This window comes from Barbatula barbatula (assembly GCF_947034865.1).
Source record: "Barbatula barbatula genome assembly, chromosome: 5".
In the NCBI taxonomy this organism is placed as follows: domain Eukaryota; kingdom Metazoa; phylum Chordata; class Actinopteri; order Cypriniformes; family Nemacheilidae; genus Barbatula; species Barbatula barbatula.
In genome coordinates, this window is record NC_136769.1 from 9,064,619 (window position 1) to 9,090,754 (window position 26,136).

The following is a 26,136-nucleotide window of genomic DNA, read 5'->3' on the forward strand; positions in this document are numbered from 1 at the left end:
AAACCTCAAGCAAAAAAAGCACACAGGGGCAAGAGCAAAACAAGTGGACATGGCAAAAGAAAGTCTAATAAGTCCATGCATGGTACTGGACATAGACACAGTGGAGGGGATACCCGGGTCTCACATGCAAACAGTGGGCATGAAACTGGCCAACAAAAAAGCAGTGGGCATGGAGTTCATTCCCATAGGCACAGTCATGGTGCTGGAGGCATGAAGAGTAGAGATCGGGGTCATAGAGATTGGATCACCGGTCACGGTCATGACAGGAATTGGCTCTAGAAAGACTACAGGAGATACCAAAAATGTGCAGTGATTTATTAAGGAACGTATTAATATCACATGAGTTTAAGCACAGTTTAACAGAGCAAGGTGATTAAAACTGGAATGTTGTCTCCACCAGATTCAGGTATTCTCAATGCAGCAATTTTTTGAATTACTGTATATTCTCTTTTGGACAAATGGTGTATTTTAGATAACAAAGCCCTTGTTTTTACAGTGAACAATTCACAAGGCAGAATGTAACATTATTTTTGGAGTAGGGGCATGAAAAAAACTCATACAAAATATTTTAAATACACTCTGAATATGTGTCATTGTCAAAACCATTTAGATTTTAATGAATACAATAAAGGCATTTGCTTTACTGTAATGTCCATAACATAAGATTTTCTTTACAAGACAAAAATGTACAATTTGAATTTTTTTTCTCTGACTAAATGAAGCTTAAATTGCTAAACGACATTTTCTGTGTTTGCATGTTCATGCAAAAAATAAATCATTTATTCATCATTTATTCACCCTTATGTCATTCAAAAGCTGTACTGTATGTAATTTGTATGTTTAAGATATGTCTTTGTGGTTTTGTGTGCAGTGGAAGTCAATGGGGCCATATTTTGGCTACCAATGTTCTTTAAAAGATCATTTTTGGTTCCACAAAGAACCATTCAGTCACAGGTTCTTGAAGGAACCATCTCTTTCTTACTTTTTAATAATTTGACACCGTGTCTATACCGGACGCGACAGGCGTGATGCTGCTTGTTCTAAATGGGTTTGTCGCAACGTGCCGCGTCGCATCCAGTGTGGACAACATTTTTTATTATAATTGGTTCTAATGTATTTCTAGTGTCTGTTGTCGTATCGCATCGTGTCCGGTGTAGATGAATTGTAAGGAACCTTTTTTGCCACAAAGAACTGTTCTGTTTTTTTAAAACAGAAAGGTTCTTCAGATTTTAAAGGTTCTTCAAAAGGTTCTTCTATGACATCAAAGAACCTTTTGAAGCTAATTTTCTTTAAGAGTGTACCCTAGTTAGTTTTTTCCTTCCTAATCACAATAAAGTATTTTGTTTTGCGTTTTCTTACAACAATCCTTTAATGTGAATAAAATGTTTTATTAAAAAAACAACCAGTCATTTTATAACCCCACTTATCTGTGACAACATAATGCTTTGCAAATACCATAGTATTGTGGGGACTAAGAAGTATTTGAAAATCAGATCTAAGCTTATTATGTAGCTCACTCTACATTATTACCTTAGAAAGCAGATTGCAACAAAATAAATCCCCTTTACATTTTAATAGTTTAACGTTGTTAAATAATGACTCCAGAAACATCTGTGTGTTTTTTTTTAAGTTATGCTCTTTAATTAGTCCTGGAAAACATGTAAGGCAAAATGGTCACATCACACACAGAAGCATTATGAACTCTACGGTCCTCACAACCACACGCAGTCCAACCAACCCAGAGTCAAGCACAGATACAGCAGCACTTCAGGTTCTCAAAATTACACAAGGAGGATGTCTGAAACAAACAAACAACAAAACAACCTGCGGTGCTTCTCTGACGTGTGTGGAGGGAGGTGATTTAATGCTGACAAATAGGGTTTGGTATTTCTAACCAATCAGTAAACAGGAACGCCAAATGGGGCCTCTGATTGGCTCTCGGTTTAAAAAGCCAAACAGGAAAGTTGGAACTGTAACTCAAGAGTGCAAACTGAAAGACACCAAGTATTCATATCTGAACATACCAAGAGTGTCATTACCCACAAGGTATTTGTGAGACAAAAACAGCTGTAACGTGGAGTTATGATTTTTTGTTACGGCCTAAAAAAAATTCTTCAGCGTATCTGATCAAACCATCTATATGAATTCAAAGCTAAAATTCCACTTCAAGCCTTTCATAGCTACTTGTTCTCATGAACTTTAATATGGGTTCACAAAATGGCAATATAATTTAGTATCTAATATTGTAACTAATGTCTAAGCAAAGTTTTTCAGTATTGTTCAAAAGCAGGAATTCTCGACTTGGCGAACCTGAGGGGTGTTTCCTGTTCTGGGAAAGCTATTGGATTGAGTGTCTGAGGAAGGAAGCAGCATGGCTTCCAGACGCACAAATTCCATATCCACCAGAGACAGTCACACCTGCAGCTGAGCTCATTGCGAAGTTGTACACGCTTCAAAAAGCAAGAATATTCTATCCCAAACCTTGAGAGACGAAGCAAGAATTGCCGGCCCAGATGTCATTGTTGGGTGTGTGCGTGTAACACGAGGTCTCTGGATCCAGTGGTGCTTAATGTTAACCATGCAGACAGAACTAAGAAACGGAGAGGTGAAACTGAATCGTAAGCTGCTGAGATGAGTTCCAGAACCGGAACACGAGAGTTCTAGATCTAGAATGTTATGCAGCAACGTGACAAAATACAGAACTAGACAAAGGTCTGCAGCGAGTGTTGTGTGAATATCACCGCGTAAACATTTGTGACCTGTAACTGCTTGGAAAAGTACATTGACATGAATTTTTTTTTCTGACTGATGATGGATTTTTTTGTTTACCTCTGGTAAATATGCCACTTATCGACCCACACACAATACATAGAAGTATCTGAAAACAACAGGACACCTGATCTTGGGTTGTATATAAACATGCGTGGAGGCAATCTGGTGTTGGTCTACGATTGAGGCACAGTGAGAACGAGAGGTTTTGCATGAATTTGAATGTTAGCAGAAAAAACGTTAGATATCAGTCAGCACCAATAAAATGTAGGGCTTAGTCAACCACACACGACAGGAGCAAATTCAGAATCATAGATCTAGTAAAGATCTTTTTGACAATAACCACAGAAGGTTGCATCTTCCATATTCACTTGTTTTTTTCTTCTTCAGTACAGTAAGCACAGTTATAGTGAATGTCGTGCCTTCACGACAAAAGTTTGGCACACTCTGTCAGGACCAACAAAACATGATTCATCACATTTTAAAGGAACTGCAGCAAAGCCTTTTCAACACAAACCACTAAAATGCAGACCACTGAAACAAACAAACAAAAACACGAAAGAGGACGGATATGTTTCACTGAAGTGTTAGGCAGGGTCACTTGGTGTTCTCAATCACCATCCACAATAACACAGGAAGAGAACCAGCAAAGCACAACGAAAACAGAAAATCAAAAGTCAACCGATGGATCCGTAATTCAAATTGGATCAGGATTAAGGTTCGGGTCTGATTCTTCAGGCTAATACGGCAGCCCCACTCCCACCCCAGTGCATTCTAAAACCATTAACTAACAGTGTAAGTGAAGCAGATGTGGCAATGGAGTGAGGTTTCTGCACATCATAGTGATTATGTAAACGATGCGTTGGCCTTCAAGCATCTGCATTTTAAAACACTTGCTTCTTGTGTTCGAGCGGAATAAAGAGGATGGTGGGAGAGAGAGAGAGAATGTGAGTGAATGTGCTGAGGCTGAGGGTCTGAGTTAAAACCTGGATTGTAATCGGAGATACAGTGGATTGGGAGTGGGACCACCATCTCTACAAGTGCAAACGATAGCATACTAACAGGGTTTCACAGTTCACAGGGGCCGGAATATTTAAGAGTCATAGTGAGAATTAGTCTTTCTGTCATCTTTTATCAATTTCTGTTAACAGTTCGGTTCATCCAAAATCCTGTCATCATTTACTCATCAAACGATAACAGGATCTTTAATGAAAACGTATGTGTGAACCTTTAAAATGCTATACAGTAGCATACGTTAGCATGAGGGAGGTAGAGAGACTGAAAGAAACAATGTTTGAATTGAAACCTGACAAGACCTGAGGACAGACGGACACACACGCGCGCACTGAATCATGCACAACAGACGTACATATAAAAGAGGGGTCTGGTTTGTTTCACATAAACAGTTAATCACTGACATGAACCAGACTCGCAGTGCACGGGAAAGCAGTCAGCAGGTGTCTTGAATACTTGAATGATGGTACTGCAATGCATATAAGTCACCAGCGGAGGCAGTAGATTACTGCTTACTGAGAAAGAGGTGGGAGGAGCCGGAGGATTAGATTGACGTGTCTAAGAGAGGAGGCAGAGGGAGTTACCGCATCCCTCAGGGAGTGTGCCAGTTATTTAAATGTTTGTAAAAGCACAGAGGTTTAAAGTATGACGGAAATAAATGTGGTAGTGTTTAAGACTTCTTGCCATGAAACGATGGCTGTAGTATGTTTTGTGTGTCTGTCGGGGATGTAGGGGTGAGACCTGACTGTCATCTCTAACCGGACTAACTGCTGTTGCCATGACAACCGCAATGACGAAAAAATCTAACAGAAGGAGAGCGAGGAAGCCAGATGAGTGGAGATCATACTTAAATGTTACACGCAAGTAGCGCGCTGCAGGTCAGGGTGATCGGATGGTGATCCGTCATGGGACTGAGGGGCGGAAAGCGCCCTGGAATCCTGGAGGAGGTTCTGGAATGAAAGGCCACTCCTGTCTTTATCTGACCCTCCATATCCTTCCACATCTCAGAGTTCATACAATGCGAGAGAGAGAGAGAGAGAGAGAGAATGATGGGAAAAGCATGAGAGAACGTTCTCTATAATTGGACCTGTTTGCCAGCTAGGTTCATTAAAATCCAAGCAGTTGCCCTGTCTAATGACTTGGCACATTGATCAGCTAGCCACTGAAGCTTAGAGGGTTAGTTCATCCAATTAAATATTCAAACCCATATGGCTTTTTAACTCTCATAGAAAACAAACCTTTTTTAAAGAACATTTTCTTTTTATATAATGAAGGTGAATGGGGACTGGGGAAAGGTTCCAAAAAAACATGAGATTGGTCCACGTGACGTGTGATGTCATGCAATAGCTGTGTGACGACTTTAAATTTATAGTGCAGAATATTTGGAATACAAAAAAAAAGGAAATTGTGCCATAAGTGTAATGTTGCAGCTTGTCGGACTCGGTCCCCATTCACCTTCATTATATCAATAAAAGCAGTCAATTAATAAACCATCTTTTGCGTTCCATAAAAGAGTAAAAGTCATATTGTGTCAGATCATTGTGAGGGTGTGTAAATAACAGAATTTTCACATTCAAATAACTTCTTTAAAACACCCTCTCTTCTCTGTCAAGCTTATGGGTAATGAGATGGCAATGTGTCAATGAGGTTCTTCAAGTTACTACACATGCGTGCTTGTATCTGTATCAAAGAAGCTTGTTGTCTCTCTTAGCCAATCAGAAACCACCCGATTCCTCCAGGGGTGGAGTCAAGTACATGTCAGTGAGTCGGGTCCAATGGAAAATCAACATAAACAATCGCAACGTAGGTGGGTGCTCTTGTTTAATGTTCAGGGTGTTCTGGGTGAGACTTGATAACATGCGGCAAGCCATAACAGAGAGGGGAGGGGCCTGTCTAAAAAGGCAGACATTGCCACGGTACCGACAGTATTCCTAAAGCCAGGCGCAGTCTCATGGCAAGTACACAAACAAGTGTGTGCACAGGTTTTTGACTTGCGTCTTGAAAGAGAACGAATTTTTCGTTGGAACAATAATTTTATAGTGCATTAGTTTGACAGGAATAACATGGTAGTATATTTGGACAGGGTGCAGAAATCAGTTACGTTACTATATAATTGAAGACATTGGTTGAGTAAACATTGCAGTGATATTTATAAAAGGATAATACTGCCCTAACACGCTTCGACAGCGTGCAGTCATACGAAAAGTTAGAAAGGACACAGGAGAATGCAGAGGAACTGGGAACACAACCGGGTTACAATATCTCAATAAAGTGGTGTTTTCCCTTAGTGTACAGTGTGTGTATGTGTGTGTGGATGAACATAAGCAGTGTGTGTTCAGAGCAAGAATTCTGCCAACTGAACGATCGCAGAATCGCAGATCTAATGTCAGAGAAATTACCTGGGGTTTGGCAAACTCCACCATACACAACCACCCCCCACCCCACCCATTCACACACATACAAATATAACGCACACATACACACACGCAGACCACTCCCAAAACCCCGGACACTAACACAAATCACATTCACAATAGGCCTTGGCTCTCCACTCAGTTCTCCTCTTTCTTGGCTTCCTCCTTCTCCTCCGCTTTCTTGTCCTCCTTCTTCGGCTCCTCCTTCTTGGGCTCATCCTTCTTCGGCTCCTCTTTCTTGGGCTCATCCTTCTTGGGCTCATCCTTCTTCTTCTCCTCCTTTTTCTTGTCTTCCTTCTTCTTGTCGTCTTTTTTCTTGTCGTCCTTCTTCTTGTCCTCATCTTTCTTGACCTCCTCCTTTTTCTCCTCCTCCTTCATGGGTTCGGTGGTGAGGATAATTTTCCCGATGTTGTTCCTCTCTTGCATCCTACGCATGGCATCACCGACCTAATGGAAGAGAGAGAGAGAATCTTGATTGGCCATATGCCGTGGTAAGAATATCTAACAAGCTGCTGATGGTTAGATGAATTGGAACAAAATACACAAAGTGTAAAAAAGTTAGTCCCAAAAATAAATTCTGTCCGTATTTACTAACCTTCTTGTCATTCAAAACTTTTACTTTTTTCACAAAACACAAACAATCAAGTGAATGGGGGGCCAGTTAACAACATTATTCAAAATATCTTTTGTGGTCTGCGGAAGAAAGAAAGTTGTCAGGTCAGGACAGGTTTGAAATGACAAGAGGGCGAGTAAATTATGAATTTGGACTAAAACTAACTTTTTTTAATTAGTTCAACGGCTTCTGCCTTTTGTTTAAAATTAATAGAAAAAATACAAAACGCTCTTTCATCTGTAAATCCCTTTAAAAAATAGCAAATAAATGAATAAGCGAGTATGTATCCCTCGGGCTGTGTTGAAGAGCGTAAGAGAAACGACCTGAGCTGTATTTTACTCTGTCCACCTGTCTTTCTCTCCCACGTTTTCCCCCCAACTCACCTCTCCTTTACCACTTTACCTAACAACTAGCACCACAGCAACAGCGAGCCATCTCCTAGCAACGAGAATAGCAACCTGGCCCTGACGATTGACTTGTCGACAGAGAAGGAAAGAGAATGAGACAGGAAATGAAAGCAAGAGAGAATTTCAGACAAACACAGTGCCTGAAAAGGATGATGTTCTCATCCTCTGTTTGAAATGGTGTGAAATTTTGGAATGTGAAAAATGTATTCAAGACTGTAAGAGCATCTTTTCTCCAATAACACAAGTCTCCCGAGACCGAAAAAAGCTCATATCATCATAAAAGCATCAACTTGCATTTGCCGTCATTTACTGTAAGAGGGAAGGGACGTCTCCATAGCAACAGGAGAGAGAAGAAATAATAGCGAAAGATGGATGAAAAAATAGCAAGCGAGAGAGAACACTTGATCAAAGGATAGATGGAATATGATGCATGGACATATCATGGTGGTTAAGGTGAGGATTATAAAAGAAAGCCTAAACACAAATATCTGCTCAAGGTAGCGTCTCGATACTACATCCTGCCACAAATACTCACTAGGTGTGCAACGATTATAGATTTTGTTGGTACGATTTTAGTCTGAGGACTAATCACAGTTGCACGATTATTATGCATATATTAATTTCTATATTTTTATTTGCTCTGACAAAGAGTTTACTTGCTCGCCACAAAAATAAATAAATATTAATGTCTAGTTATTAATTTGTTTTTTACCCATGCAATCTTAATAAACTCATAATACCATAAAACTATTAGCCTAAGTTAGTAATACAATTAGAACAAATGATCAAATTATGAGCAATAGCACAAATAAATTTAATAAAGCTAACGCAAATAAATGTAATAAAGCCAACACAAATCAAATTAACAGTCCTTTTAGGTGTTACAGGATGGTTTTTAGGATGGTTACAGAAACTAAATAAAGTAGTCGAAAGTAGTAAAAATAACACTTAATAGTCTTCACAGTATACTGAAATATAGATCAAACCATATTAAAGTAATTAAAGTCGATCAGTCAGGAGCAGCGAGTCCGTTTTGTCTTCGTTTATTCTTGTTTGCGGAGCATTAAAATAATATTTATTATGCTGCTGTCCCTTTAAGAGCTAGCGCGCACGGATCACATGCTTTTTGTTTCCCCACGGTTTTCCTTTCCAGCAAACTATAATTGGATTTATCCACGTGATATAGAGCCTATTCGCTAAATAATAACACAAAATAAGTTAAATTAGTTCAATTTGCATCAGGAGTAGAATTTGAGCATGCGCATCCTGTGACCTGTCCTCGACGAGAGACTTCTTGTCCGGTGTGCTAATCTGTTAACTTAAATGCCACTTTGTTTATTTATTTGTTTATTTATGTTGCACTGAAAGCCCATGTATCACCGCTACAGCCTTGATTGTGAATGTACATGTAAGATTTGCAGAGAGATCAAACAGCCATAGTTAATCTAGCCTCCTTGTCTCTGATGAACATGACTCTTTAAGCTGGTGTAACTGTTTTCATTTTGTGCAAGTTGCAACATTTCCTTTCCATGCAACAGAAACATGTAGAGTAACGGAGCCTTTAAGATTAATTAACTGTGACGTTTTTAAGCGTGGATAATAGTGAACCTCACTAGTAAATGCTGGATCCCTAATTCTCACACAAATAATTTAAGCCCCACACACACACACACACATCAGTTCAAATTATACATTATCCTATTATTTACCTGTTCTAGGTGGTAAGTGGAGTCAATTCGTGGCTTGATTTTGCCCTGTTGGTACAGGTCCAGAATGGCCGTCATGACCTGAGCAATGAGCTCGGTCTCGGAGTCCAGGTACCCCAGGTGAAACCCGCACACGGAGCGATTTCCCTGGATCAGGCTCAAAGTGTGGACTGAGAACTGCTGGTACCAGGTCTTAGCCACTGCAAACAGGTTCTTCTTCTGGCCCGACAACATGTTAGCGGCACCTGCAGAGCCAAAACACAATACACAATTTGGAGGAAATAAATTTAATAATAAAATCACACTTGAGTCACATCATCATGCAAGATCTTATTTACGGTGCATTTAAGCAATTGCATGATTTTTGATTCCCATGGGGATAACCTATAAAATATATTATTCAGATAAAAATAGTCACTGGTAGGCAAATCCACATACTTCGGTTTGCCTCAGTTTTTTTTTTTATCTTTAGTGGTAGGATGTCACCATAATCTGTGGATTTAAATTGTAGGTGGAAATATTTAAGCAATGAAATATCAAAAACTACATTGGGCTAGTCTGCTCCTAGAAAAATCTTGGTAGAGAATAAAAAAAGAACCCCTGCGGTGGGATCATAGAGCACCTGGATTTCAAAACTGGATCCTAAAATGTCTTGTGTCCGATTTATGGCACCAGGCATGTAAAATTGTCTATGTGCGAGCGAGACATCTACATTGTGAGCTTCTTTTCCGCATGTAACGTCTATGTGGTTGACCGACGGGTGAATTATTGCTTAATGGCTCCCGCAGAGAATGTTCTCCATTTACAGAGAAGTGACATCTCTCTCTACCCCCCTTCTCTTTCTCTTTTCCAACTCTAAGAGGATGAGGAAGGGTCAAAAAGTGCACTGTCCGCACATCCTCTCACATCACTTCCCATATCTGTCACGATCATCTCTCTCTCTGTCGCATTTTAGCATTTCTTTACATGATTATTAGATCAATTTCATGCCATGCTAATCCACATCTGACCCAAATTCTACATATTTTCTAATGCACCAATGTAAATCTATAGAGGAAATGTGGAGTCTCCCGGTCGCATTTGATATATCTGGGATGACTTCTTGAGCCCCACGGATGTTGGGTATCCTATTATATCAAAACGAAAAATGCCGCATTCGTCACAAGAACTTATGACACGCCTGCCGGAAAAACAAGCCTCAGGTTCACATGCAGCCACAGGATAACTGAAGCTAGACATCAACATTAAAAGCGCTTTATATTTCTCTTAAACACCAACTTTGTTAAGACCACAGAGCAGTGTCGAGCAGTTCTTTGTCGATGGATGCAGTTTTTGGAGCTTCAAAAAGTCAACACCCATTCACTACCATTCTACTGCTTGGAAGTAAAAGGATTGGTGGAATTATAACTAACTGCATTATTCATAAAGAAGACAAACATTTTCAGTTAGGATGCCTTGAGGGTGCGTAAAACATGGGGAAATTTTGATTTGGTGGTCAAATAGCTCTTTAAAGCAATGACAACCTACTCTCTCACATACATGCACACATACATAAATTTGCACAAAGCGAGCTCTTCTACATTCTGACACATTCTGGGTTCAGTGTCAGATAGAGGAGCCATTGTTCAGATAAAGCAGGATAGAGGAAGAGAGTAAGTGAGAGAGAAAGTTGGGTGGAACGACAGGACGCCATGTTGTTTAGAATGTCTTATTCCGAGTATTGTGTTTGTAAAGTTGATTTACTGTAATACATCACTGTCTTTAGCGATTTTACCCAGATGGGCCTGTTGCAGGTGGACAGATTCAACTAGAGGGAAAAATGTCATTAAAATGCAGCAATCGTTTGATGATTTGGCCAAGCTGAGAATAAGGAAGGATAAATAAACCAGTTCAAGACTCAATATGCATTTTTAACCTATTAATAATAATGGTATAAGTTACAGAAAAAGTTATAAAGTAAATTGATTAATATGCAAGAGCTGTATGTATAAACTGAATAAATGTCAACAGGCTGTAGCTCACCGTAGCTAATAAGCTTCCCCATTGGTTTCAGCAAGTTGTAGCCTTTATGGGTGTCAGAACCTCCCAGAGGATCAAGAACAATATCCAACCCTGAAAGATGGACAGAGACAAAGAGATAAGCAAAGATTACCAAATGAATTCTCAATGATCCACTACTAGATTTTATAGATCTGTCTGTTTGGGCCCAACAGCACTGTACAATGTGGAAAGGTGGGGAGGAAGACCAAGCAATGTACACAAGGAAGAAAACAACCATAAAGACACTAAATTATTTCTTAACTAGTCGAACCAGATTATTAATTTAAATGAAGATGGACTCCGGATGTTAATATTAAAGTAATCACCTGAACGAAATCTCCACTCCATTGGCCTTCACAACATAAAACATGGAGCTTTAATGTGACTGTAATGTTATCAAGTGCGTTTCTAGTAGTCATGGTTTCTCTAAATTTCCAAAATATTATGGTTAGAGAACCACATGCACTTAGTTTTGTTTTGCACTTGATCAAACATTTAAGGAATTAATTTTGTTCTTTTGTGTTATCAGAGGAATGAGACACATTTTCTACCAAGCTGTGGTAGAGTTAGTAAGACACATACGTATGCCAAGATATTAGATTTAAAACTCCACATTTACATATCTTTGTGCCGAAACAAAAAACCTGCCTAAGTGGTTTGGGTTCAACCAAAAATTTAAATGTCCTCACTCTCACACTCTTGTCATTTCTAACCTGTATAGCTTTCTTTCTTCTGAAGAAAACGTAAGAAGATAATTGGAAGAATGTTGGTAACCGAACCAGGGCGTTACCCATTGACTTCAATTGGTTGGTTTCTTTGTCCATATAAGAGAAGTGTATGGGTATAGCTGTTGTTCGGTTACCAATATTCTTCAAAATATCTTCTTTTGTGTTTTGCAGACAAAAGAGTCACACAGGTCTGAAATGACAAGAGGGTGACGATAGAATTTCCATTTTTTGGGGGGGTGAACTATCCCTTTAAGTTAGATAAACATGAAAATACATAAGAAACAAAATAAGACTACATTTAATTGTATGTATTTAATTGGGGTTTCCAGGACACAAAACATTTGGAACATAAATACAAAAGGTTTTATACATGGATAACCATATTGTCTGTCTTTAATTCGAGTACATTTGCAAGTTTATTTTCACAAAGGTTCACAAGGCATTTCGAGTACATTCATTTCTGGTGATTAAGTAGTGAGTGAATTTTTACCTTTAAATCCTAAAGGTAAAAAATTAACAATTGGTCTTTACATACATTTTGTTATGACGAAATGCAGGTTTCTATGCCTGTTCTCACCTTTTGGGCTTATTTTGCGTATCTCCTCTACGTAATCTCGTGTCCTGTAGTCGATGGGGTGCGTGACTCCGCCCTGGCCGATGACCTCGTGCTTGCTGGCTGACGCGGTGCCAAACACTGTGACATCATTCACTGTTTTGCACAACTGAGTGGCAGCGATACCAACCCCACCTACAGAGAATGAGAGAGAGAAAAAAACATGATGATTCTCAGGATTTTCTGGCTCAAACCAAAAGCGGAACTGTAAGAAAAGGGCATGAGAGGGCAGAACTCAATGCAATCGTATGACGCACACAAACCCCCCCCCCACACACACACATATACAAACATTAGAAGCGTTGTTTCGAAGCCATTATCCTTGTTTAACTTAAGAGTGGTTTCAAAGGCAAATAAGTCCATTAATGGCTTTTTCTACTCTTCTACACATCCCAATCCGCATCGATGGAGAGACTATAGCTGTATAGCTCTACAACATAGTGCACTTTATCGGGTGTCCGCCGTTTTGTAGTGTTGTCTGAATTCTAAGTGAACAAGTCGTTCCCTAAATTTGTTCACTATTTACCCACAATGCAATCTTATTTTCACTTTCCGTTGATTCCGTTAATGCCACGAATACATGTTTATACACTTGTGTTTGATCAACATTGAGAATAAATTAGGGCTGCTTGATCGGCAATATTTTGGCCAATTTTGAGATCCCGATTATTTAACACGACTACTCATTAACCTTTAAAATAACATTGCTTTTAAACTCAAATGTATTTTTCAAAGTTGTTTATTTTCGGTTTAAGATATTGCACTGCTGAACCACTGTACAGGAAAGGGTTCGCAATAATCGTTTACCTCAATTTATCTAATGTCAAAACGAATAAAGCAAACGCATACATGAATTCATAAAATGTGATCAGTACGTTCAATTCTCCTCTATAGTTAACACACATACACACACACACACAAACAGACTGTGTGTACTGTGTACATAAATGTGTTTGACTCAGTCAGCCCACACTGAATGAGAGTTCAATGAGGGGCGACTCTGAATCAAGCTCATGTAATGCTCATATACAGCATCCTCTGTCCCATCACTTCATTATCCGATCATTCTCTTTTACTCGGGAGTGAATGAAGTTTGTGTTGCCATGGAGACTCAAGAAGAATTGGTTTTCTCAGAAAGCAGCAGGGCCGCCATTTTCTCTGTCGGAGGCTCTTGATGCATGAGAACACAAATGCCTCTCTCTCCAGATCCCGGTGCGCTTTTTAACCTGCTGTCTCTTGGGTCTCGTCTCGTGGACCTCACGAAGGAGGGGTGCAGTGCCAGGCTGCCCCATGACTGCTGTGCTGATCACAAGACTTGCAGTTGAGCTGCCAAAAGAGCTCCTGAACCTCACATTGCATCTGCTAATCACCAAAAATGTGCACTTTTTATCGTCTCATTGCATCTGCAAAGAACTTTGTGTGAATTTTGATTTTGTGGTGACATTAGCCCCGTCCCTACTAAATATGGGCAACAGGATATGATGTCATACAAAATAAAACCAATTAAAAATCTATATAACAAAAACTAAGTTATAAGTTTTTGGTTATAAACCCATAAAATACCATTAAATCTCTAATATATCTTTGTTTTATATATTGATAAGAATGACCCACGTTGATAATTTATTAACAATAAACACTACAATATTTCATGAAAAAGTAGGCATTGTAATTTTACATTTCACTGGGACTTTTATATTTTTGGTGAATTCTAAAATAAATATTTGAGTCACTCAGATTTAATTATATGTTTTACTTGCATTTACACAAACTGTTTATTGCATTGAGTGATAAATTCACAGATTGAAAATTTACCAAAAAATTTAAGTGTAAATTGATCCATAAAATAACTAGGGCTGTGTGGGTAACAGCATCACCGTATTACCGCAGTAATGAGATGTCCACCTTTTTGTATTGAAGCGCACATAAATGGGTACGTAATGTTGATTTTGTGCACAGGGTGTTTTTTTCCTGCGCCGCGATTGTGTTTTACATTGCTCGGAGTTCCGAGTAACCAGAAGGGAGTCAAAAAACAGACGCTTCAGTATTTCATTTTATTTATGTATTTGCTGGTTAAAAGCATATAGGCCTATTTTTCTCTGGTAAAAATTCCTCGGCCGGTTAAAAAGCCGAGAGCAGAGGAAACAAGCTGCTTTTCTAAGGGGCTGTGTACACGGAGGCGTTTAGTGAAAGTGACCTATTTGTCAGATACGGTGACCCATACCCGAAATGTGATCTCTGCATTAAAGCCATCCAGTGAGTAGTGAACACACGCACTGCAAGTCACACAAACATCCAGAGCAGTGGGCAGCTATCACTGCAGCGCTTTGGAAGCAAGTGGGGTAAGGCGCCTTTCCCCACGATCAGCGTCGGCGTTTGACCGTTGAAAAATGCTCAACTTTGTGCAGAACGCTGCACCTGAAGCGGGCGTTTCAACCGAGCTCTTTAAGTTTTCAGCCACGTAAATCCCCCTCGGTTGACAAAGCCCCTAATTAATAGTTAAATAACATCAATGATAATTTGATGTTACAAACAATTCATTATTTAAAGTTTGCGTGTGTTTATTTTCACTGACTGTTACGCCGTTGTTCTTTCTGCAGTTTCCTCGGTTTCTTATTCTTGTAATAATTTACTTAACATTTTTGTGGAGGGGTGTGGTTGGGTACGATCAACTGCCAAACCGCATGATTTGTTGTGTCTTCACCGCGGTTAGAACAAAAATCATACCGTCACAAAGCTTAATATCACAGTTACATTTTTTAGAGCGCACACAAAGTGCAATATTGTCTGGAGTGACAATTCTGACCCTTCTCCCATATAGCAAACTATGTAGTGAATGACTGAACAAGTGGTGTTGAACACATCATGCCATATTTCTATCCCACACTAACAGCTACTTTGGTTACAGCAACCAATGGAGATGCAGGATATTGACTTCACTGTCTGAACATCACTTGTCAAGTCAATAATAAAAATTGGATTTGAAAACCAAATCAGATGTGTGCTGTGTGAACAACTATGCATTTTGCAGAGAGAGCGTAAAGAATCTGCAGCTCCATAAGCAGATTCTCTGGTTTAATCCCATTTGCAGAGCTCAGGATTGTATGGCGTTGTTTACTTGAGAAAATGAAGACCAATGTTCATCTAATCAGCTCAATTTACACAAGGGTGTCCACATACACACATACACAATGAACTCTTTATGCTTCTCTCTATCCACACATTCATGCACGCACTGAGATTTGGCAGGCAACAATCTCGGCCAAAACAATATTACCCTCCCAATATCAGCCTCCTCCAGCGAGAGGGAATTTTCCCCCAAAACACAGAGGAATTCTGCAGATTCTCAACATACGAGCGCTCGGCCCACACCCTCAGTGCAAACAGGGGGCAGAGAGAGAGAGGCTTGTTTTATTGCAAGCTGTTTGACAGGATTAAAAGTGGAGGTTATGAATTTGCATCACTGATTTGAATTATATGCTTGACAATTAATTCAATCTCAATTCGATACTGAAGGCAAAGTTTCAGCAAAACAAGCACAATATAGCGTATTGGTCAATTTAACCATTCAATGTCGAACTATTCAGTATATATAGCATTAGGTGTTAGGTCATAAAGGAACTGTAGCCTGTTAATTTGATGACTCTAAACCATGCCTTGGAGGAAAGTGAACCAATGGTAATGGCACATAAGAGTCCGAAATTGTATCACGGTAAAATAAATACGACCTCAGGTTGTGTCACACTGCCTCCAATATTTTCGTCCGTCAAACATCTTTGACTGGTATGATTTTCTGCGTTTTTCGCATCCGTAGCAAGCATTTTGTTTTGGCAGTTCAGAAACATCATACAAACGAATACAAAGTGCGGATTACAATAGAATATAAGAGTGCGAAAGGTGAGCAGATGATAGCAAAACGGCTTGATAACTGGACAGTATGTACTGATTTTCTAGTCATGGTGCTTAATGCAAGAAGACCATAACTCAACATTTGGGCGACTAGGGCTGCCCCAGACTAAATATGATTTTATGCGCACATTTAGGACATTATTTTTAATATACATGGGGAATGGGGACATTAGATGATGATTTAATATTCATGGGTGGATTAAGCGTTACCTAGCGAGTACGTAGGCCGTCCGGTCAATGGAGAGAAGCAAGTGATGAAAGGAGAGATAAGGAGAAAGACAGGGGGTCAGGGTGTATTATTATTATAAAATATCTGAGGCAGTGTGTAAAAGTGATTGACACAACGTGAGGTCTTTTGTTTTTAATGTGCGGAAATTGCGAAAATTTCTGACGCAAATTTCAGACTCAATGTGAAATGGACTTAAGGCTAAGATCCAAGAACAGTTCACAATTTTGTTATTGTCAACTGGTTTGATGTCAGTGATGCTAAATGCCATTTGTTCTTGCACATTAAATTTAACTCATATTTTCACTATTCCTTTAAAAAAAATACTCTCAAATGACAAGAGTCTCAGTTCTTCTAAATTGATTTCACAACTTTTCAGAATGCCACAAGCACACCGCAGATCATGTGACAAGAACCAACCAATCAGCTTCACCTTTTGCGAACCAATATAGAAAAGCTCAGCTAAAATGGAGAGAGATTATCACAGCATAAATAAATCTATTAGCACAGTTATTGCAAGGTATTTTCAGTGTATATAATCTATATATACTTTCTTAATACCTCCTAATCTTAACGGCAAGAGTGGCCCATGACTGCTTAGCAACGTTAGATGCCAAAAGAGAGCGAGCTCTCAACTGCTTTGGAAAAAAGGAGAAAGTGCCGTTTTAGATTAAATGTGAATGGCCTCTAAGGCTGCAAGTCTCGTGTTAAAGATAAAAAGTATTTTTTTGGTAAACTATCCCTTTAATGCTTTAACCTTAAAATGCATGTTAGAATACTTTGAAGATTACTTTCTCTCTCTCTCTCTCTCTCTCTCTCTCTCTCTCTCTCTCTGAGACGGAGGAAACACATTTCAAGTTTTACAGTGAATCCAAAAAACATCCTGTGCACTGCGATACCAAGGGCTTCCTGAGTGCTCGAATACATAACACACACATTCACTTACCCAATGATGCGTTCACAAAAACAACAACAAAAGAATCAAAACATGTTGAAATTGAAAGAATTACAATGACTGAAAACATAACTACAGTTCGTTGCTTTATGTTTGTCTCTTTGTCTGTCTCACTCAACCCATCCTTCCTCCCTCTCCATCAATGTCACACCAGTGACTGCTGCACATGTCTGTGAATATTGCTGGTCATGAAAGCTTTGTTTTAATAAATCATGTTTACGGGTGTGGTCATTCAGGAGACGCAATCCTGCTTCTTTGAGAATTCTGGTTCCTGCAACACCAGTTGGACGACAGCATTTCCTTTCACCCTGAGCCAAAGCTTCATCCACACCCACAGTGTATGATACATATGCTCACCAACATTTACAGAGCCAGGAGATGTCAAACACATATCAGACCCAAGAGAAAGAATAAGAAAATATCCCAAAAAAGCTCAGGATGCTCAGATATTACGTTTTCTGTATGCAAAACCCCGTAAGCGATTTAGCATTTTAGGACTTCCGGTTCCATCGCTCCAAAGTCTATGGGTTTTGGGTAAATCGCCCAAAAAACAAAGGTCTGTGGTAAACAAAAAATATTTTCAAGTTTTATTCTAACATTACACACCAATCAAACCCGCTTGTGATTCTTTAAAGCCTTATTGTGTCTTAAAATGCCGGACCGGTTGCTAACAAGTTGGTAAAGGCAACAACTTCCTTTGGCGAGGACGTTGGATTTCATTGCGCATATAAAGCTCACAAATAATGCAACATGGGCACATATCTATTCAAACGTAGATGCGGATTCCGAATTAGCAGGGACATTTTTTTTTATAAAGTTTGAAAAATTGCCAGAGGCTTTGGGGTGGTGACGTTGATGTCGAGTGACCTTAAGTGTAGTCCGTTTATAGAATCTTGTTAGCTTTTTACTTCTGCCGATTATATTTCAGCTTCAAAAGAAACCAATGTTGTTTTAATGTGTAAAGATTATCTTGATTGACAAAGGTTTATTATTACTACACGTTTTGTCTATCACGGAGCTTATTTTTGCAATCTTTCAAAAGTCTATGGGGAAAAAGCGTAGGCTTTCGGTCGAGGGAACCACTTACTTCTGGGTTAGTCTACAAAAATACGTCATCTCTCATCCTCTCCTTGTCCCCAATTAATTCAACAATTTACATACGGTTTTCACAGTTATTCTTGTTTTTCACGAATAAGGCCCATTGTGTTTCAAAAGATTTACATTTACATTTAGTCTCAGACGCTTTCATCCAAAGCAATAAGGGATATGTCATAAGAGCAATAGTACATTAGGTCCTAATAAAAAGATGCAAACAGAGTCACACAAAACCTTAGAGTTTTCAGACTTCAAACTAAATATTATTTAGGTCTTAAAAATGTAAATGTAAACAATAAGGGTACTACTAATATTCTCTTGCATGGATTTAGTTTTTAAACTTCAATCAATTTTTCAGATTTTTATTTAACTTTATTTACTCAGAAACCCTAAAACAGGTCCCAAAATTAATTTACCTTCACAACCCAAGTTGGTGCTATAATAAGCAAACAATACTTACACAAACAATTATAAAAAGTATGCGCCACAAGCTAACTAAAAGCAACGCAAGATGAAAGTCCTCTGATTCACTTTATAAAATGGCATGCCAAACTTCTTATGCAGCTAGACAGACGTCCTCGAGGCACTCCATAGAATTGTTTTTTTTAATCTGCTAATGTAAACTGAGGCATAAATTGAATATGCTTCCACACGACCATTTGCATTTTTTTATATCTGAAGTAATACGAATTGCATTTTATCTGTAAAAATTGGCTTGCATCACATAAATATATCTTTAGGGCCCAGAAGACTCTTTAAATGATCTTTTAAATTAATTGTTATTACAGAAAGATAATAACGGTGACGTATAATAAATGAGTTACAGCTGGAGCCTACAGAACAAATAATGGCGCCAGCGGAGATGTATACTGCAAGATTGAAATGGCTAAGAGTTGTCCTGTGCAGGATTTGACCAAAAAAACTTCTGAATGTCTAGATCTTTAGCCAGTAAACCATACCGCAACAATTCAACAGCTTTTATCTGACATCTGCAACTAAGTTGTCACTGTTTGCAAAGAATGTATTATTAGACAGCACCACAAGATGAAACATGGCACCTTCAAAAAAAGCTGAATTTGTTATTGTTCACTTGTTGGTCATGAGGCCCCACGTTATGAGCAAACGAAACTGTTAAGCATTGAAACATGACAGAATGTTGTCTAGCGATCGACAGCTTCCTTTAAAAAATAATTTCAGAACCTTTCAAATTGAAAGCTCTCAATTAATGTCTCTGTTCATTTCATAATAAAACATTGCTGCAAAAACTCTCTCATACTTAAACGAAGTTGTAAGCACATAAGTAAATATAAAACACTGCTCTTCTCTTGTCGATAAAGCCCCAGAGTTTCCTTTCACCAGCTGCAGGAGGCAACTATAGGCATATCTGTGCACACCATCGCATGATGGATGCGTGCAATCTGTTGTTGGCTCACAAAAAAGTAACTATATTACATTTCATGTGATTATGAAGCCCATAATAGACTTCTATACAGACACACTCATTCACTTACCTGCGGCCATATGGATGAGTACACTCTGGTTGGGACGCAGGTGCCCGAAGTCGAAAAGCATCATGTAGGCAGTGATGTAATTGACAGGAAGTGCTGCTGCATCCTCGAAGCTCATGCCTTCAGGCATCAGAAAAGTTTGTGTGGCTGCCACCACAACCACTTCCTGCCACAGTCCGCTGCGGTTCAGAGCCAGAACCTTATCACCCACCTATAGATGAGAAGGGAGAAATAATAATGTTTGGAAAACTTCTCTGGAATGTTTCCACAACAGTGCCTTTCAGTGGTATGAAAACGTTATAAAATTCTATTAAATGCGCTACGCCAATGCTCTAGGATAATTTTAAGCATATGTCATTGTCTGGAAACATATGCAGAACGCATTAGAGAAAATTTGATTAGCCTAGTATTGACATTCACGCAAAAACAACCGTTTTTGGCAATAGGGCCTCGCAGCTGCACAGATCTGGGATTGCGCTTATGTATGTTTGGTGTCATTATCCTTCAAGACAGTTGGCCTACCTCGACAAATATTTGAACCTGTTGTTACTGTTAGCCATCTGGTCGGTTTCTCCAAACGTTATTTTCGAGCAGATGAAATGTTGCATTTGGAGCCGTTGATAATATCTACACAACTAAAACTCCAACAATTACTCTGGCGACCCATTCAAAACCTAGACATGCACAGACACAGGAAAACTCATCGAACAGACTTCCACAACTTCCTCTCCAACCAAGAGATACAGGGAATAGGACACACACTTTTGAACACCATTACTTAATGTTCAATAAAAATATATATTTTCCATAAACATTTTATTGCTTTAGTTTAAAACATAATTGGAAAGTGATGTCACAGTCAAGGTTTGTTAAACATTATTTTTAGCAGAAGCAATATCAAGCAACACTTGTGAACGCAGATAGTGTGCAATTTCTTCCACATCAAACATGACAGTAAAACGTATTTGTGCCTTTTCATTGGTTGAGTCCATGAGTCCACCGCAATGTGATTTTATTAACCGCTACTGCCAAACAAATGACACACTTAACCTTTAAGCAACGTTGACTATTCACAAAGGCAGTACCACAAACTGACCCAACCTTTGTAACACTTAACAGTTTTAATAATGCTACATCCCGCAGTTGTGCATTTCCACGGTCAGAAGTACCATAAACATTGCACTTCCTCTCTCTCCATCAACTCCATTTATCTCCCATCTCCTGCCTCTCTTAACCACTCTCTCTCTTTATTTCTAAAGATCAGTTCCTCTCATCGGGAGGGCAGGCAGATCCTTCAGCTTCAATGAGCTTGACACAAAATGACACACACACAAAGTGGGCAAGAGAAGCACCTATCCTTTTATTTATTTTTTCCCCACAAACAATCAATGTTGCTCCAGGAATCGCATACACGCAGAAGCTTTGCTCAAAAAAAGTAACTTCACTTGGACTAATTTGCCCAGCATTTCCCTCACAGACAGGAAGACACACACACAGACTAATAGGCCCTAGGGACACATGGGCATCTTTGTCTACACTGTCCAATTAGAGAGAGAGGGAATATTCCCAAGCTGATACGCCTGTGCCCCAATTCACTCGTACGTTTCCCTTCCTTTTCTCCACGTCTTGCTTTCTGCACTCCGTCTCTGTCCTTTCTCATCCTCTTCAGCCTTTAATTGGACGGTCTGCACATCAAAGATCAATGGACATTAAAGTCTTGACCAGGAAGCAAGACCATGACTCACCAGTTTCAGTTGGGAGAATCAGGGGAGCGAGTTCCCCAACTGGTCAGTCGTGGTCTTGCTTCCTCTCTCACACACGGCACAGTTTAACGAAACAGAGGAGTCACACTCGTATTACAAACTTATCATACTTTGTATTCTAAGCTTGTGCAAGCACAAACAACACTTTTCAGCTGAGGTAGCAAAGATCAAGGCCAGCTGAAGGTCTTGTGAGATGTTTGTCAAAGCGTGAGCACTGCCCCATTTCTCTCGTCGCTTCCTTTCCTGTGTGTGCACGTACACACACCACACACACACCGATTGTAAAGGGTCAGGCAGTGTCACTTAGAAAGACTTCGTTTGCATCTTACGCAAGCAACAAAAAAACGATACAGCCGCAGTTTTCAAATCGGGGTATATTGATCGATATTAAGATATTATGTGTCGATTTTGTTGTATGTGCATTTACATTTTTACTAACTCACGGATGAAAATATGTACAATTTAAATGGGTAAAAAAATCTATCAGATTATGACGGTAACAGTCAACTCAGTCTTCTAGGGTTGATGTGCATAAATGTGAAATAAGTATCGATATTTTAAATGTGGCGTCAATAAATCGTGTTGTAACACACTTGAACGATATCAATCCATATTGATGTACCACCCCATAACACATCATTTAAAGAGCCAAGATATAATTTAACAAAGATTTTAGTAATATTCATTTATTTGATCTTGCCTTTTTCATAACTGCTGCAAGATATCATTAAATGCAGTCCTGGTACTACGCATACATGTTACGTGGCTATGTTGCTTGGCAACCATAAAGAAAATATGCTTTTATCCATATCCACACGGTTAAAAACCTGTCATTTTCAAATTAGGTCAAACTTCCACTGTGGCAGCATTATTGTAATGTAAATACACCACTCCAGCATAATGTTCCACATTTGTAAACTCTCTCTCTCTCTCTCTCTTTCCCATTATTACCCCTCATTTAATTTAACCATATACTGAAAGTTTTTTTGAAGCAGCCTATCTGTTAATCACTCTTTTAGTATCACTAACTGAAAAAAAATCTCAGCCTACAGGCCATAACTCTTCTTTCATAGCATAATTAAACTCTACGCTTGAGAAGACGTCATGTTCCGATGTCAAACACTCCCTAAAATGTTATATTCAAAGACGCTTCAGGAACAGAAACGCTCCAGATTCAACTAAATGGCCCGCATCCCAGCTGTTGACTTACTGCTATTCACTGTGCCGTACTTTATCAGTGACCTGTCAAATCATACACACAAAAAGAGGGGTAGAGTAAGTGAGCAAGCGAGAGCGAGTGAAAGAAAGGAAATTCCATTCTGACAATGTGGTCCAGAGGAAGATAATTGTGAACAGATGCATCTGATCCTTGCAACAGAGCTCTGATAAATATAATGTGTGCGCACAAGCAACAAGTAATATGAATTATTCATTATTGAAATGCTAATGAAGTCAGAGAGTGGGCACGAGAGGGCAGTTTAGGAATAACATCTGTCAGGCCATGTGAGAAGATGTCATGATCTATAGAATTCACCTCAACGGCTCTCGAGAGTATGTTTAAAGAGTTGTTTACTATATAGAGACAGTAGCATCTTCCATCTCCATCTCTTCCTCCAAGAAAGAAGCATTTTCCAGACATCACAATCAGCAGATTCCACACCTCACATGCTCAAACAATGTCAGCTTCCCAAATTCTATCACGTCTCCAAATGTGAGACAAAGCAATTGTTTGCTTGTTGATGTGATAAGGGAGAGGAAGAGAGAGAGAGGGGTGCTTGATGACCTTTTAAATTCAATAATGGTGACAGACACAGCTGAGGAAGGGCTGAGCCAATATCATTCTCCTCTGCATCACCAACCAGCCAACGCCTTATCGGGGTCTCTCCCCCCCCCTGCCTCTCATATTAACACAGTATTGTTTATTCTGCATTTTATATCATTATTGAACAGCACATACCAACTGGTATTCATTACAGCGTTTATTCTCTACATAAAATCAGATCAACTACTCTCCGATTGAAAGAGGCAGTGACGTTGTATGGCGTTGCCGTGATACGTTGTCATGGAAACCAGTGCAGCGACCATCAGGCATGACTCATCGATTCGTTCATATGGAGACCATAGAAAGACACGAGTTTGTCCACGTCACAAGTCTATATTTTACCCTACCTTAAAAATCACTTTAAAAACTAGCACGAGAATAATGTCATCACAAAGGATGAAACTGGTCAACTTTATCAAAGTCGGTTTCATCAGATGATCACACTAAGAATTTGTATTTCTTTGGCGTGATGCCCACACAAACAGGCGTTTACTTTTAGATAATTTATAAAGAAATCATTACGGTCTAAATAGAAAAAAAAGGGCGTGAATGATGAATGTCGTCAGATGTGTCACAATGCTCTAGGCAGATGACAAAGGGCGCGTGCGGTTAGCGTTTCTTTCTCGCGCCTCGCCCTTTTCTTCGCGTCCCACATGACACCCGGCATCGCCGAACAAATCGGTGGCAGTGTTTGAAAACGTCAAAACTACTATTCGGGTACTTTGGCGGATGACACGCGTGTTAGGTGCAACTTCACAAAACACGAGAAAGACACGCGAAAGAGGGGCGGTGGTTCAAGCGAGCTGTGGCGCGTTTTATGACAATATAATGGGGGTCTTTCAAGGGAATTACAGCGTTCCTATTATAAATCAATGACGTGTCTGTAATGAAAGCGGCGCGTGTAGACCGTAATAAATGAGCGGTTTTAGTTTAGTTGCGTTGGGGTGTCATCGGCCACCCAACTACCAGCTTTCATCCAGCCACAAACATAGATTAAGGAACGGTCAATGACTTTTACACACGGACGCGCTAGCAGGACAGGTGACAGCTAAAAAGAAACGTTCAGTCTACTGTGAACGTCCGGTACCCCTCCCGTTACTCTTTTGTCTCCGGTGCCGACCGAGCGAGTGAACGTAGAGTTTGCGAGTCTCCGTTTAAATGACTGACGTTATTGTTGCATACATTTCTCAGTTTTGAGTTTGTCATTTTAATTTATTAACACAGTAATGTACAGAACAACACATACGAGATGTATAAATCGTTTGCACGCGAAACATACTTTTAAAAAGTGTCGCAATAACACGTCATTCCACTGAGAGAATTAACTTACTCTCTATACGTGCCTCAAAGTAAACATTAACTCACTTTTCTGTCAGTCACATCTTCCCCGACCGCTTCGATGATGCCGGAGCACTCCATGCCAGGGGTCACCGGCGGGGATGGAAGCCTGTCATACAGTCCCTGTCTCGCCATCAGATCTGCGAAGTTGAGCCCGCACGTTTTCACGCGCACCATCACCTCGCCGCTCTTGAGCGCGGGTTTCCCTTTCTTCACCTGGAGCTTGACCTTATCATACCCGCCGTAACCGGTGAGCACCAGCGCCCGATAACTGAACGCGTCCTCCTCGGGGACTTTCTCAGCGGCGGGCACTGGAGTGGCGGCAGCGGCGGCTGCCTCGGTGGATTCGCTGGTGGGCGGTGGGTCCGGTTTGCTCTCGGTTTTCGGGGACTCGGCGGGCGTCTTAGTCTCCTGCGGCTGCTGCTTTTGCTCCTCGGCGTTTTGTTGCGGAGCAGGTGCGTCTTCGCCGGACATGTTCAGAGTTGGAGCGTGAGAAGTTTGAGGAAAACGTGGATTTGCGTTTGTTTCGCGACCTGAAACGGGCGGCTATTCGATGGATTTGTTAACACAAACGACCTCAAAGTACGGTCCACGCTTTTCTCAGCCTTTGCAAAAGGATGCTTCAAGTCTGAGAAGGTGGATGGCGGGGAGGCAGAGAGAGAAAGAAAGGGAGTGGAAGATGCCTCGCGACGACTAGCGAGTGACCCGTGGCTCTGACAACTATTGAGAAAAAAACGAGGCGAGGCGTGGCGAGCTGTAAAGCCCGGAGAAATGGAGTGTGGGGGGGCGGGGAAGAGAATAATGGATTGACAACCAGGCAGCTGTGCTGATTTCAATTTAGTAAATGCAGTAAAGCTGTTTTTTAGCTACTACTCAGCTGAAATGTTTTATTAAGAGGAAGCGGATTCTTGCGTTATATACATCACGTTTAGATGACGCATGTGTGTTTACAGTAGCCTTTAGTGCATTTTAAACACTTTTGAATATACATTTACATTTAGTCATTTAGCAGACGCTTTTATCCAAAGCGACTTACAGATGAGGAAACATTGGAAGCAATTATAACAACATAGGCAACAAAATACATAAGTGCACCAAAAACGAGTCCATTAAAGCCTAGCACAGTATACAAAGCTAAGAATAGTGAGGTTAGTACGTTTCTTTTTTATTTTTTTTGAGTAAGAAGGAAAGGGAAAAGAATTAGGATAAATCAATC

The 26,136-nt window shown here is 39.9% G+C and overlaps 1 protein-coding gene across 1 annotated transcript; it reads right to left on the minus strand.

The window, feature by feature from the left end:
• Positions 1 to 1,633: 1,633 nt before the first annotated feature.
• On the minus strand, positions 1,634 to 25,693 carry vat1 (vesicle amine transport 1). The gene is made up of 6 exons (XM_079456919.1): positions 24,948 to 25,693; positions 20,001 to 20,208; positions 12,269 to 12,439; positions 10,946 to 11,035; positions 8,927 to 9,168; positions 1,634 to 6,644 (listed from the first exon to the last, which is right to left on the minus strand). Exons 1-6 carry the CDS (start codon positions 25,392 to 25,394, stop codon positions 6,336 to 6,338), a joined length of 1,467 nt encoding a protein of 488 aa, XP_079313045.1. The 5' UTR covers positions 25,395 to 25,693; the 3' UTR covers positions 1,634 to 6,335.
• Positions 25,694 to 26,136: the final 443 nt, after the last annotated feature.

Excerpts from the sequence above, each read along its gene's own strand:
- vat1 (XM_079456919.1), bottom strand. The coding sequence starts at position 25,394 with ATGTCCGGCGAAGACGCACCTGCTCCGCAACAAAACGCCGAGGAGCAA. Across the intron at positions 20,209-24,947 it reads AAGATGTGACTGACAGAAAA|GTGGGTGATAAGGTTCTGGC; the intron begins GTGAGTTAATGT and ends TCTCATCTATAG. Across the intron at positions 6,645-8,926 it reads CCACTTACCACCTAGAACAG|GTCGGTGATGCCATGCGTAG; the intron begins GTAAATAATAGG and ends CTCTTCCATTAG.